Source organism: Leptinotarsa decemlineata, unplaced genomic scaffold (genome assembly GCF_025532065.1).
Source record: "Leptinotarsa decemlineata unplaced genomic scaffold, Ldec_3_MD MMD2_tig00000199_RagTag_RagTag, whole genome shotgun sequence".
Taxonomy (NCBI): domain Eukaryota; kingdom Metazoa; phylum Arthropoda; class Insecta; order Coleoptera; family Chrysomelidae; genus Leptinotarsa; species Leptinotarsa decemlineata.
In genome coordinates this window covers 4,029,945-4,045,011 of record NW_027412544.1, presented here as the reverse complement: position 1 = coordinate 4,045,011, position 15,067 = coordinate 4,029,945, and the positions used below count along the sequence as shown (strand labels likewise).

Below are 15,067 nucleotides of genomic sequence, written 5' to 3'. Positions count from 1 at the left end.
ATATATATATATATATATATATATATATATATATATATCATATACACTCGTTAATATTTATATCTCTCTATTCATATCCTGGATCCGGAAGTCACGCAGGTAGCTATAGCTGCCTACGTGGTGATGTTAGATGATGCTTGGGAATTCTAGGTCTTCTAATTGAAACCACAAATGTGCGGTTAGTTCCTTGGAATTCCGCTACATTCTAATCTTCTAGCATTTCAGTAATATCCTCAATATTGCCCCATATTCAATATAAATATTTATAATTAATAATGTTTCCAATATTAACTATTCTTCACTTTAAAAATGATTGGGCACTGTTGATCGGAATCCCTAGTTAATTTTGGATAATTCAGCACCATGAACTACTTCTTAACGAACTCCAAGTCCGGATACAGGCGAAGTGCGGATCGCGTTACTCTCTGAACTTTTAGGAGTAGTACAGGCAATGTCAGAGCGTTTTGAAGATGCAGTGCTCATGCAACTCGATAAAAAGATCAGGTCTCGCACATAACGCGCTATTTGGTATACGTATTCACAAGCGTGAACCTATATCACTTTTTTTTTTCTATTTAAGGACCTAACCTAACCTACCATTTATATAGGTAGGTTTGAATTAGTTGGTACAGGAGAATGTAACTTCATTTCCAAAATGTATTTCGTGATATTAACATTTATATAGTTTCAGCTCTGTCAAACTCTCGTACTTTCGTTGGTATCATTTCTGATAACACTTTTGACCACTCAAATAAATTGGCCAAATTGACCGGATCCACGGCTGTTTCATTTGCTCCTACAACCCCGAAAAACCCTGAGATAATGAGATCCATTGCAAGCTGTGTGACTTGTCAATTTCTTTCAACCGACTGAAAAAAACAGAGCCCAAACACAACACTTTTATGGTTCAACAGACAGCGCTGTTTCGACGTTTCGACCCGCAACTGCCCTGACAGAGGACGAATCTCATTCGATATCGAATCCGGGCTTTGGGAAAGCTTCGTTTATCTTTGATATTCAAGTAATGAGTTCTCTGTTGATCCCATATATGACTTTTCCTTTCGGGGAGATGGCATAGCCCTCACTTACTTAGGTTTGTCCTTGAGGACAGTTGAATCCAGCATTACATTTATAGTTGATCCTAGCAGCACTGATGAAACCTAGGATGGGTCGAAACAGCGATGTCTGGTGTTGAATCATAAATGAGTCATGTTTGAGCCCTGGTTTTCAGCTGATTGTCTTACAGTGAAAGATGGAGGACGAATCTCGTCGGCGTCCACGTCAAAACTTGGCTTTGCAACTGACCGCCTTCGGGAGTCTTGTTCATCTTGGATATCTGAAAATTGAGTTCCCAGTTGTTTCGTAAGGGGAGATGTCATCCCTCTCACTTAATTTTTACCGCCTGTTTCATAAAACAATACCGGGAATATTGGTTTGTAGAGCTCTCTTGTAGGATGGTTTATTTTTCTGGACATTATTTGGGTTGTCATAAATTGTTTGCCTCCTGTAATCCAGTGCCTCACACAACCATTTTTTTTGTTAAGGTGCCCTCTCCAAGGATAGAGTCCAGTAAGTAGTCCTGAAATCATTCTGGGTCAATCTATGCTTCATTGGAACAGTTTTTCTATTCTCTTTTCAGGTGGTCCCTTCAGTAAAGACTTTCACGTGAATGATCCCGATTACATTTTCTCAGAATTGTCGAGATTTATACAGTCTGATTCACGGTGGATGGCACATTAGACGTTTCTGGTTAACCAAACACCAAATCGTTTGAATGTTCAATGGAGAGCATATTCGTAAATTCTCTTTCGCGGCGTTGCCACTTTCGTTGGAAAGTAGTAGCTACTTTGGAACGCTCTGATTAATTTTGGGATCTACAACAATTACCCGAAAACGTATCTTGATATCTCCATCTGGTACCGTTTCGAAATATGAATTGATTTAAATTTTTCTGTCTCTTCGGAAATCATGGCCTCCGTTACTTCAATACAGGTTTTTCGGAAACAGAGATCAACAGACGACCTTCTATCGTATGTCACCCATATTTGGAATAACGCAGTCGAGAAATATGAAGAACCAAGAGGTGTTGCGCTGGGTATTTCTAAAACCTTTGGCCGTGTGTGGCATGATGGTTTGCTGGTCAAACTTCGATGTTATGGTTTCTCGGATCATTTTTATATATGGCTCTTTAGCTTCCTGAAAGAACGAACCCTGAAAGTAGCTGTCGATGGATATCTCTCGAATACCGGTGTTATCCTTGGATCCATATTGTCTCTAACTCTCTTTTTATTGTATATCAACGACTTATTGGATAAAAACAAGAATCCAATATATTACTTTGCTGACTACAGCACACTTATCTCGTCATTCCATTTGGATTCCAGGACATTAGCTACGTAGGCACATATTCACCAGCAGCAGGAGGTTGCATATCTTAATGAGAATCTAGAAGTGATTTCGATATGGGTTGGAAGTAATTCAATGCCACAAAAACCCAGGCATCGGTTTTCTCCAGGAAGATAAATGTCTCCGAACCGGATATAATATATATATTTGTTGGGGGTTAAAATGAATACCAATATGTCTTGGCACAATCATGTCGCTGGAAATGCAAAGGATGCTTCTCAAAAGCTTGGAACACTGTTCCAAACCAGAAAACTACACTCCTCAGCAACTTTTGATGCTTTATAAAGCTCAGATCAGACCTTCTTTGCATACCCTGAAATGGCAGGATTCCATCCAGAAAAAAGCCATCCGTCTGATTGAAGACGCGAACATCACGTTCAACCTTGATAGCCTGAAACATCGAAGAAAGGTTGGAGAATTGTCTCTCTTTCATAGATACTTTCACAAAAAGTGTTCAAGGTACTTGGCACATTTGATTCTACTAACAGCGGAACAAATCAGAAATACGCGACGGAATGTGGCTGCTCATCGTTTTGAGGTTCAACTGAGTACACCTCGAACTTCACTTTTCAAGAACTCTTTCATCTGGACAAAGGCGTTGATGTGGAATAAACTTACTCAGAACGTTTCTCCAAATGGATTTAATCTTCAGCGATTCAAATTCAATGTAAATAGCTAGTTTCGCACAGGCACCGCTCTGAGAACGTCTTAGATATTCTCCTATATTGATTGTATTTTGTCTTTGAAACAAAACTATTCAAATGAAGGTTTTATGAATTTATGTATTATTTTTGGACAGTGTGGTAAAATTATCAGTAGGGCATGTAGAAAGTTCAACAAAAGGTATCCGATTCTATTGCTAAAGAACCTCAAGAAATTTATGCCGTGTTGAAGTAACGGAGATTACGCTGAAATATGAAAAGCATTCAAGTATCACCTAACTACAAACCAAATTTCGGTACCATAGTACTCCTTAACCCAAAGATATCAGCATTTTTAGTGGTCATGATTTCCGAAGAATAAATTGAAATGAATTCATATTCCGTAAACGGTAACATATAGTTATTATAGTCTATTTCAAAAGAGTGTAGAGTAATAAATCATGAAGTGTCATAAAATTTGCCTGAATTTCGTTGTCGTCCATGGGCGTAGGGAAATCTTAGGATTATTAAACTTAATAATTAAAGTAAATTAAAAATTACAGACATAGATAATAATAAAAGGCCATTTTTGGGAAGTAATTTGGTCTAAAACTAAGTACCTACATGTATTTAGGTAAGTAAAATTTCTTAAAAATAGATTAAGATTAATTTTAGTGGTTCTTGTAAACTTATTTAATATGCAATTTGGGTTCATATACTTGAGCATGATTTCTCAAAAAAGGGTTAACACTTAGTTCCGAGGTGCCATGTCATTATAATAATCCCTTTTTGACCCTGCCCACCAATCATGCAATACCTATTAAACCCAGGTAATTAAGAAAAAGGGTTTAAATATATTGTAATGGTGTCTTAAACATTCGAGTTATAATAGTAATTGTTACTACACCAATTAAACGTACAGTGATATTGTGATATAGAAATAGTGAAAAAGTTATAAAATGGGGACATTTACTCCAAAGAAAAGAAGTGTAAAAAATTCTCCGCTATCTGTTTGCGAAAAAGTTATAATTTTAAATGTATATGATTGCATAAAACACGATCACCCTAGTTTGTCTGTGCAAGAAAGTGTTGAGCGATGTGCCCGAATGACTGGAATTGGACAGTCCACGATTTTTAAATTATTGCGAGAAAGAAAGATATCAGGCCAGGTAAGTCCATGCAAGAGAAAATCAGGAAGACCAATAAAAATCTTAGATGAAGACACCAAATGTGACATTCGAAGAAAAGTTCATTCGTTTTATTTTAAAAAGGAAATACCCACTTTTGAAAAAATATTTATCGAGATAAGCCAAGATAACGATATTCCTTTGATATCCAGAAAACTTTTATGGAAAACTTTAAAAAGTATGAATTTTGCCTGGGAAAAGCACAATCGAAAGGCACTATTACTGGAAAGTGATGAAATTGTTTGCTGGAGACGAAAATATTTGACAACTATAAAGCAGTACCGCAGAGAGCAAAAGAAAATTTTTTATCTTGATGAGACGTGGATAAACGAAGGTTATATAGTCAAAAAAATGTGGCAAGATAAAAATATAACAAGTTCTCGCCAAGCTTTCATAGAAGGCCTTTCGACGGGTATTAAAGTGCCTTCGGGAAAAGGGAAGAGGCTTATAATTGCTCACATTGGAAGCGAAGACGGATTTTCAAAAGAAGGTTTGTTAAGCTTTGAGTCGTGCCGGACGGGAGATTATCATGAGGACATGAATTCGGATGTCTTCGAAGACTACTTCGGGGAAATGTTAAAATTTCTTTCAGCTGATTCGGTCGTGGTTATGGATAATGCAAGCTACCATTCAAGGCGCTTAGAGAAGGTACCAACTTCAGCTTGGAGAAAGCAAGAAATTATTAACTGGCTGTCAAAAAAAGGTATTCAGTTTGAGACGAATTCAGTAAAAAAGGAACTGCTAGCCATAGTAAAACAACATAAATCTCGCTTCATGAAATATGCCGTAGAAGATGTAGCAGAAAAGTATAAAGTAACTGTGCTGCGCCTACCGCCATATCATTGCGAATTAAATCCTATAGAACTTATATGGGCACAAGTTAAAGGATATGTTGCAAGGCACAATACCACATTTAAAATGAAAGATGTCAAGGTATTGTTTCATCAAGCCATTATGGAAATCACATCAGAAAACTGGCAAAAAGCAATCCAGCATGTTTTAAAAGAGGAAGATAAAATGTGGGAACTGGACAACTTGGTCGATCAGGTGGTTGACCCTATAATTATAACACCAGGGGATGATGACAGTTCTTCGGATGAAGACTATACTGATGTAGAATAATTTAATTGAATTGTGAATATACTGTAGCGGGATAAGCAATCTGGACAGAGACCAGTGTATCAGTGACAGTGACACTTTTGCTTAGGTTAGGGTTTAGAATTAAGGGTAGTCTGAATAATTATTTTCTCGGAAGGTTCTTGAAAATTGTACCTAGTAATCTCTAGAACATTCAATTAGGGTATAAATAGAGTGTTGTTAAACGTTAAGGGAAGTTCACAGTTTTAGTATTGTTCAAGTGTCAAATTGTAATAACGTATCCAGTAAAGTTCTTGTCGTTTTTGTGAATAAATTGATTTAAAGTCCCCACAAGTGTTTCAATACGTAAAGTTCGTTCGTGTGTGTTTGTGAGTATTTCCCGATTTCGGTTCGTATATATTTTATTGTTACATTTTATATTTTTTTAATAACACTGTTCTGCTGTATTAAATTTTTATTTCCTTTAATATAATTTTTATGAATGCATATTCTTTTGGCAATTATCCCACTAGCGCGCCTCTGGCTCAGTATTTATCCGTCGATAACAATGGACAAATCCCTTAAAACAGGGTGATACCTACCTGCTCTTTATGAAACGACATAATTTTGCAATGCGGACTAGGAAAGTGACAGAATTTATTGACGGATCACCCTGTAGCGCTTTTGAATACTTAATGAGATTTTATTACTCTACACTCTTTTGAAATAGACTATAAGAAATATCAAAAGAAGTTGTCGGGTAACTGTTATAGACTCCAAAAATAATATTATATACAGGGTGTTCAATTTGAAAAATCAAATTTGCTACTACTTTTTAATAGAAGTGGAAACACCGCATTTTCAAAAATATTTCAGTTGGGTAGAGAATATCTGAATATGCTTTCCATTGAGTTTTCAAAGTGATCCATTGTCTGGTTCACCAGAAACGTCTAATGTGCCATCCACTATGAATCGGCCTGTATATGGAGTTGTTGGTCCGTATCTGGCACACTCAGTAGCTATCTCGACGCCTGTGAAGTATCCTCGCACCCAGTATAGAGTTGATCTATTCTCGTCAGCCAATTCCAAACTAGTCTTGGTGTCACTTTTAGGTTCCTCAGTGCCCCAGATGCAGCCTGGCTGTCTGAGAAACTACTTATACGCTCATTTCGTTGGGGCTTCAAATTGATATTCTTTGCGAATTGCAAGATCGCATATACCTCAGCCTGTAAGATTGTGTATAGAACGAGCAGGTATCTGAAATGTGAATTTCCTACTGTACAATAAAGATATTTTCTGTATGGTTTTGATGAAATAATTAGGGTTGTTTTCTCCCCAATATGTAGTATCACCTAGTTTGACAAGTATTCAGATTATGAACTGAAGAACACACATCAATGTTGGCAAACGAAGAGTAAACGATAATTGAACCAATGTATTATATTACCGAAATCTTTCTCTCAACTTTTGACTTCAAATTCCTAACTGAATAAGTGTAAAACATTAAGGGAGGTGATTCCTCATCGAAAAAAAGAGCGTCCCTAGATACAGCCCTTTGAAGGGGGTACATAAAATTTGTATAACAATTTTTTTCACAAGCACTGAAAAACTTACAATATTGAAATTAACCTAACGTTTTGTACTACCAAAAAGACACTTAGCCAGAAATTTATTTGGTTTACCCATGGTTGTAAAGGGTGGAAAACGCAACCCCTAAAATGTATTTCCAATGTAACTTTTTGTCTTATTATTTGTTTACCATTTAAAAATTTATATACGATAGCCTGTTTCATTCTAAACAAAAAATGTCTATTGGGTTTTCTGCCAAAATGAACCAGTTCGCAGCAAAAAATTATTTTACGAAAAACTACAGAGATACATCGTCATGAATGCGAACTGGATTTATTGTTATTTTGTAGTTAATACCTGCATTAAACGATTAAAGGGTAATAAACAAAAGTAATTTATTAATAACAAAACACACAACATGTAGAAATCATAGTAAATGTTCAATATATCTACCTTCAGACATTACGCATGCGTCTAGACGTCGGCGTATTGAGCCACGTATTCGCTCAAATATTCCTGGAGTCTCTCTGATTACCCTGCACGCATCGATGATGTGGTTTCTTAAGTCCTCTACATCGCGAACAGGAGTACGATAAACCAAATGCTGTTAATGACCCCAAATAGAGAAATCGAGAGGATTGAGATCCGGGGATCGAGCGGGCCAGTTCTGTGGTCCTCCTCGACCTATCCACTGATTTGCATATGTTTCAGTTAAATGCTGACGTGCTACTTGACTAAAATGGGCGGGAGCCCCATCATGCATGAAAAACATATCCCTTCTGACGCCCAAAGGAACATCCTCCAGCAGTACTGGATGCACTTCTCTTGAAAATTGAACGTATGCCTCACCATTTGATTGAGGAGGTAGAAAATGAGGCCCAGTTAAATCATCCCCAATAACTCCAAGCCACACGTTAAGAGAAAACTGTTCTTAATGATTGTTTCGACAATAGCGTGAGGGTTTTCATCAGCCCATATGTGGTAATTATGAAAATTAATAATCTTGTCTCGAGAAAAACTACATTCGTCTGTGAATTCTATCGTCTTCAGAAAGTCACAAGTTCTTTCTAATCATTTCCAGCATCCAATTTCGAAATTCAAGACGGTTCGGAAAGTCTCGCGGTAACAGTGCCTGTACTCGTTGCAGATGGTAAGGGTATAAGAGTTGTTCCTTTAAAATTCAAAATACCGTCATATGATCAACATTTAGCAGGAAAGCAATCTTTTTAGTACTGGTAGTAGGTTGTTCTTCAATCAAATTAAGTACTGCTTCCTCAAGCTGTGGTGTTCGTACTTCTCGATGGCGACCACAATCCTGCGTTCTTTTGTCGAATGAACCATATTCTCGTAATCGTTGATGAAGTCGAGCAAATATTCTATGTGAAGAATGCTGCCGTTGAGGATACATTTCAGCATATCTTCTAGAAGCTTCTAACCCATTCCCCTGCGACAGACCGTAAACGTAATGCATATCAGCCATTTCCTCATTTGTGTATGCCATTTTAATAACAAGTGAATTATTAAAGTAACAAATTAAGAACAGAACAACAACACACAATTAGTATTAATTCAATTTCGAAAATTCACAAACTGACAGCGTCATACCAATTTAATTGTCACTATCGCTAATAGCGACCTACTAGATAGATTAGTTTCGTATTTTCGTATTTATGACGATGTATCTCTGTAGTTGTTCCTAAAATAATTTTTTGCTGCGAACTATTTTATTTTGGGCAAAAAACACGAGAGACATTCTTTGTTCCAAATGAAACAGGCTATCGGTTATAAATTTTTAAATGGTAAACAAATAATAAGACAAAAAATTACAATGGAAATAAATTTTACGGGTTGCGTTTTCCACCCCTTACAACCATGGGGTAAACCAAATAAATTTCTGGCTAAGTGTCTATTTGGTAGTACAAAACGTCAGGTTATTTTCAATATTGTAACTTTTTTAGTGCTAGTGAAAAAAATTGTTATTCAAATTGTATGTACCCCCTTTGAGGAGCTGTATCTTAACAAGGGATGCTCCGAAGAAATTTCTTTATATGAAAGATCCTCTTTTTTTCGATGAGAAATCACCTCCATAAATGTTTTACACTTATTTAGTCACACCCTGTATTTTAAATATATTCTATATTCTGTTTTTTCATCGACCTTTTTTGGGTAATTGTTACCTTCCACAATCTGAAAAAAATATAAAAATTATAATGGAGAACTTTATACAAGTGTAGAAGGGCAAACTTTTTAGTTTACCCCGATAAGTTACTGCGTAAAAATCAAAGTATTTTTCACAAAGAAAAATCTTCTATTCATCAGTAACTTGTCGTATTTAACAATTTTGCCTATCAAAAAAATTATTAAGAAATAATACTTATCTTACGTTTCGGAGGCCAAAATCTGCCTCCGTCTTCAGAAATGGATAAAAAATTCGAATATATTCGCAGTTATTCCTTTTTTGATAGCTTATTTCTTTACTTCTTCGACAGATGTCAAAGAAGTTTTGAAATATGAAATTATGTCAATGTACTCTCCGATATCAGTTTGTTGCCAATTCGCCACTATCCAAAGTTTTCTTCAAGATGGGTAGCCAAGTACGGTCTATTTCTAAGGAGCTATTCGAGACACAATTCTCTCCAGACATGAGAATATACGCTGATTCTTTTAGCTCTTAGAATGAGGCTCATTGGTAATCTTTCTTGTCCTATTCCAATGAGCCTGATTCTAAGAGACGTAAGCTAAAAGAATCAGCGTATATTCTCATGTCTGTAGAGAATTGTATCTCGAATAGCTCCTTAGAAATAGACCGTACTTGGCTACCCATTTTGAAGAAAACTTTGGATAGTGGCGAAATGGCAACAAACTGATATCGGAGAGTACATTGACATAATTTCATATTTCAAAACTTCTTTGACATCTGTCGAAGAAGAAAAGAAATAAGCTATCAAAAAAGGAATAACTGCGAATATATTCAAATTTTTTATTCATTTCTGAAAACGGAGGCAGATTTTGGCCTCCGAAACGTAAGATAAGTATTATTTCTTAATAATTTTTTTGATAGCCAAAATTGTTAAATACGACAAGTTACTGATAAATAGAAGATTTTTCTTTGTGAAAAATACTTTGATTTTTACGCAGTAACTTATCGGGATAAACTAAAAAGTTTGCCCTTCTACACTTGCGTATAAAGTTCACCATTATAATTTTTATATTTTTTTCAGATTGTGGAAGGTAACAATTACCCAAAAAAGGTCGATAAAAAAACTGAAAAATGACTTTCGTTGAATATTCTATATTCATTTCATTACTGATCATTAAGTATTTCACTTCACAAAAGTGTGATGTAGATCTATAGTAGAACTTGTAGCGATCATTGATGAGACAGTATCATGATTATTTGCAAGATCGAATTCACAAAAACGAATTCAAAACGAAATCTCCTTTCAGATACTAGTGTTCATGAAAGTTTAAATTTCTACGCATTCTGCTGTAACACAATATTGAGTAGTTTCCTCTCATCCTCATTTGACATATTCGTCGTATTTAGATCCAACACCAAGATGGAGCGCGCTACGAGGCTCCCGGAACTGCGCCCCTACAATAGCCTGCCAAGGGGTCAAGACATCAACAACTACCCCTCACTTGCCTTACATCAAACCAACCTTCGAAACCAACTGAACTCAGTCGACTCCCCTTCCTCACCACATAGACGACATTCCCCGGCCCGAAGGACTCACTCCGAGGATGTGTACACCGAAAGGGGGTCTTCTCCTCTATCCATGGGTGACGCTCATCATGTAAATTCATCTCATAAACCAGCACGAGTTAATCCTCTCATGCAATTGGCAGAAAGTAGGCAAGAAAGAAAAAAGTCGCCTAGGAGGAAACAGAATAATGAAGCGAGTAGTGGAGAGAGTAGTTCAAGGGAGGAGGGGAGTTCGAAGGAGGAGGAGAGTATGAAGGGTAAAGGTAAGTCACTTTTGTATTATGTTTCTTGATTTCGGGTCCATAATTTACCCTAGGGTCAATTTCAGTTGATGAGATTGATGAATCTTTTGATATATATTTTCACTGAAAGTGAAAAATATCATCAGTATGGATCTAGAAAACCACAAAAATTCAAAATTGGTATTTTCGAACACACAAATTTTGTCTAGAAAAACTATTCAGAATTCAAAATCGTAAATGAAAATATTTCGTCTACCGTGAATGAACAATTTTGGTTTTCCAATGATCCATGGCATAACCAACAACAGGAAAAATCTGAAACTGGGAAAAAACTAGACCATTTTCTGCTGTTTCACAAAAAGTTTACGCCATTGCTCTTTCAACACTCGTGTGTCAATTATGTTAACTAGGTTTGCTCCACGCTCCCAACTTTTTACCTACGAGGAGGCTAGGCTGCACAGTAATACACAGCCTAGATATGATTTTCCAGCACTGGAGGCTATGACTTCATCAACTGGAGTCGGTTCATCGACTCACTAGAGAGTTTTCTCCTCCCAGATAATTATCTTAGGTTGTGACCATTCTCATTTCATAAATAAAAAAAAAACACCGAAGCTCGATGATTGAATACTGACTATGAATTATCAATGAATATTTTGGCGGGAGAATGAAAATTGTGGGACAAAAAAGTCAATATTTGATAGCCTCCTGTTGATTAGTGATATTATTTTAGACTGGAAAACTGAAAAAAAAAACATTAAGGGATATCCTAAGTATTGTTTTTTTTCAGTCCATTGCGGTCCAACATGGCGGGTAAAGGTACCGTCGGGTCTGAATCAGCTCCGAATATTAAAACTTACAAAAAGTGTAAAATGTACAAACTGTTCTAACTACTTCCATGTAAGTTGTGCAAAATCTCTGAACCATGTGAATTTCATAAGTGAGGATACAGTTGCATGTTGCCCAGTGAAAGTTCGAATGAATGATCGAATTCACAGTGATGACACAGATCAAGCATTCTTCGATGCCCTTGAAAACCTTTCAACAGACAACAAGGTAGATATCAACATATTCAACTATGTTATAAAACAAAAAGATATGTTGATAAATGAACTGCGAGAGTATTCAATTTTATCTGCTTAACAGAAACTTGGTCCATTGTTGAAAATATAAATGCCACCAATTTTCCAAATTTCAACTTATGTAGCTACTACTGTAGGAAACTATCTAGGGGTGGGGGTGTAAGTATATGGGTCAATTCTAACCTGAATGTCAAACCGCTAGATCTCTCTGAATTCTGTGACGAGAAAAATATAGAAATAACTGGTGTATCCTGGGAATGTTTGCCTGGTAAAAGGTACATAATTTTAACATGCTACCGATCTCCCACTGGAATCTTCAATATTTTCTTTCATAAGCTAAATGACTTATTAAATAACATTTTCCACAAAAATGCTGCCATAATTCTTAATGGTGATTTTAATCTAAATTCATTGGGGAATAATGATAAAACTAGTTTCTCTCAGTTATTGGCAACATATAACCTCAATCCTAGAATTCATGAACCAACACGTATTTGCTCTACAACTCAAACAATACTTGATCAAATCTACAGCAACGACACCGAGTGTGACAATTATGAAGTTCAGGACAATAATATCTTGGACCATCGTAGGATTCTTTATTCTCTCAACAAGCTCATACTCAGGAACGCCAATGATAAAATCTATATATCTAAACGAATTATGAACGATATAAACATCAACAATCTCATAAACGCACTCCAAAATGAAACATGGGCAGAGGGTTATTCAGCAACCAGTTCAGAAACGAAATTTAACTCTTTTCATGACACTTTATTATATCATTATAATGTTATATGTCCACTTATAAAAGTTAGAATATCAAAGCAAAAAACGGATCTCGGTAGAGAATGGGTAAACGAAACAGTCAAAAAATCGAGTAAAAATTTAAAAACTTTATTTCAGGTTCAAAAAACGGATCCAAAACTAAACGCAATATACAAAACAGCTAGAACAAATCACTCAAATTTGATCAAATATACAAAGAACCATTACTATATCAACAAAATTCATTCATCTTCCAACATAAACAAGACCACATGGAGTATTATTTCTACTCTGAACGGAAAATATACTACTCACAAAAACATCTTCCTTAAAACAGGTGATAAAGTAATTAATAATCCACAATCTGTATCTGAAGCCTTCAATGATTTCTTTATTCAGGCGCCGTATGACACCATTAATAAAATAATCAATAAAAGTCACTCACCTTCTAAGAATATGAATAAAAATATGCCTAATAGTTTCTTTATCAGATACGTGACTGAACAGGAAATTATGGATACTATAAAGTACAAACTCCAAAATAAACACACCTGTGGCACAGACGATATTTCCGGATTCCTAATTAAAAAAATCGCCGCCTCTATCGTCGAACCTCTCACTCATGTAATAAATGCCTCCCTTCAAGAGGGCTTATTCCCATCGAGATTGAAGAATGCTCTTGTATCTCCAATTCTAAAAAAAACATGATCCGCAAAATATGGAAAATTATCGTCCCATTACTGTTCCCCCCATATTCTCCAAGCTTTCTGAATACACAATGCTTGCACAACTTGTGAACTTTCTAAATATAAACAATTCACTTCACCCAAACCAGCACGTTTTCCGCACTGGACATTCCACCGAGAGTGCAGTTCATTGCCTTTATGTGAAAATTGTTAATGCCATCGAGCTAGGACACAATCCAACTGGAATATTCTGTGACCTAAGTCGAGCTTTTGACTGCGTAATACATAAACAACTACTTGATGAACTTTATCAAATTGGAATTAGAGGAAAATCCCACGATTGGTTCAGTTCTTTTCTTGAAGGAAGAACCCAGAGAGTAAAAATTAGCCACACTAGTTCAAATAAAAAACTCACATATTTCTCATCTCCACAAGAAAATAATATTGGTGTACCTCAAGGCTCTGTCTTGGCTCCTATACTTTTTATCATCTATATAAATGAACTCCCAATAGTTTTACGGGAAGCGTTCACTTGCTTATATGCTGACGACGCTACTCTACTCCTCTCAGATAAATCAAAATTGGAACTCCAAAATAAAATATCTAACACCACTGATGTCCTACACGGTTGATTAAGTAAAAACTCGCTATATCTCAATCCTTTCGAAACAAACTACATGACATTCCATACCAGTCAAAACCTCAATTTGCCTGCCTTAAACCTGAACCTATGCGATATCTCTATCGAACCCCGTACCACTATTAAATTCTTGGGCATTTCTCTTGGCAACGACCTTACTTTTAAAACACACTGCAAAAGTCTCACCGGCTCACTGAACTCTAAATGCTATCAAATCAGAATGTTAAAAAATGTATTGAACACTGAAGGTCTACTATTATTTTATTATGCTCAAGTTCAATCCAGAATTAGTTATGCAATCAGTATCTAGGGTACATCTCCAGCCGCTAAAGATATATTTATTGCACAAAAACGAATAATTCGTTGCATAACAAATGCACCGAAGCTGCAGTCATGTCGAAATCTCTTCAAGAAATTCGCTATTCTTTCTTTTTACGGTCTCTATATTTTGGAAGTCTTAACATATATTCATAAAAAGAAAAACACGTTTCTCACAAGTACTGACTTTCATAGTTACAACACCAGGAGAAGAAACGAGCTCCGCCTACCAAAGTCACGTCTAAACCTCTGTCACAATCTACCTGATATAATGGGATTGAGACTATATAACGTCCTCCCCAATGAATTGAAGTTAATAAATCAGGCACACATTTTTAGGAAAAAAACTAAAGATTTCTTACTTCATATTACACCGTACGATCTGAATGAGTATTTTGAATATTGTCGCAATTGCTAGTGCTAACTTTTGTCATGTCTTTAAATATACTGTGCGGTCCGCTAGCATTTACATATTTTATTTACTTGTATACATATATTTATTTTATGCTAGTATTTAGTTTTTCTTATGTCTTCAAATGTACTGTGCTGTCCGCGAGCATTTATTTATTTTATTTTATTCACTTATATGTGTATGTGTATATATATATATATATATATATATATATATATATATATATATATATGTATATATATATATATATATATATATATATATATATATATATGTATGTGTGTGTATATATATATATATATGTGTATGTGTATATATGTGTATATATATATA

At 35.7% G+C, this 15,067-nt stretch overlaps 1 protein-coding gene across 1 annotated transcript in view; it reads left to right on the top strand.

The window, feature by feature from the left end:
- Positions 1–15,067, top strand: part of btsz (bitesize) — a 414,949-nt gene that overhangs the window by 187,142 nt on the left and 212,740 nt on the right. The window contains 2 exon segments of the mRNA XM_074172806.1: positions 10,428–10,457; positions 10,460–10,849. Coding sequence (XP_074028907.1) covers positions 10,428–10,457; positions 10,460–10,849 — 420 coding nt within the window.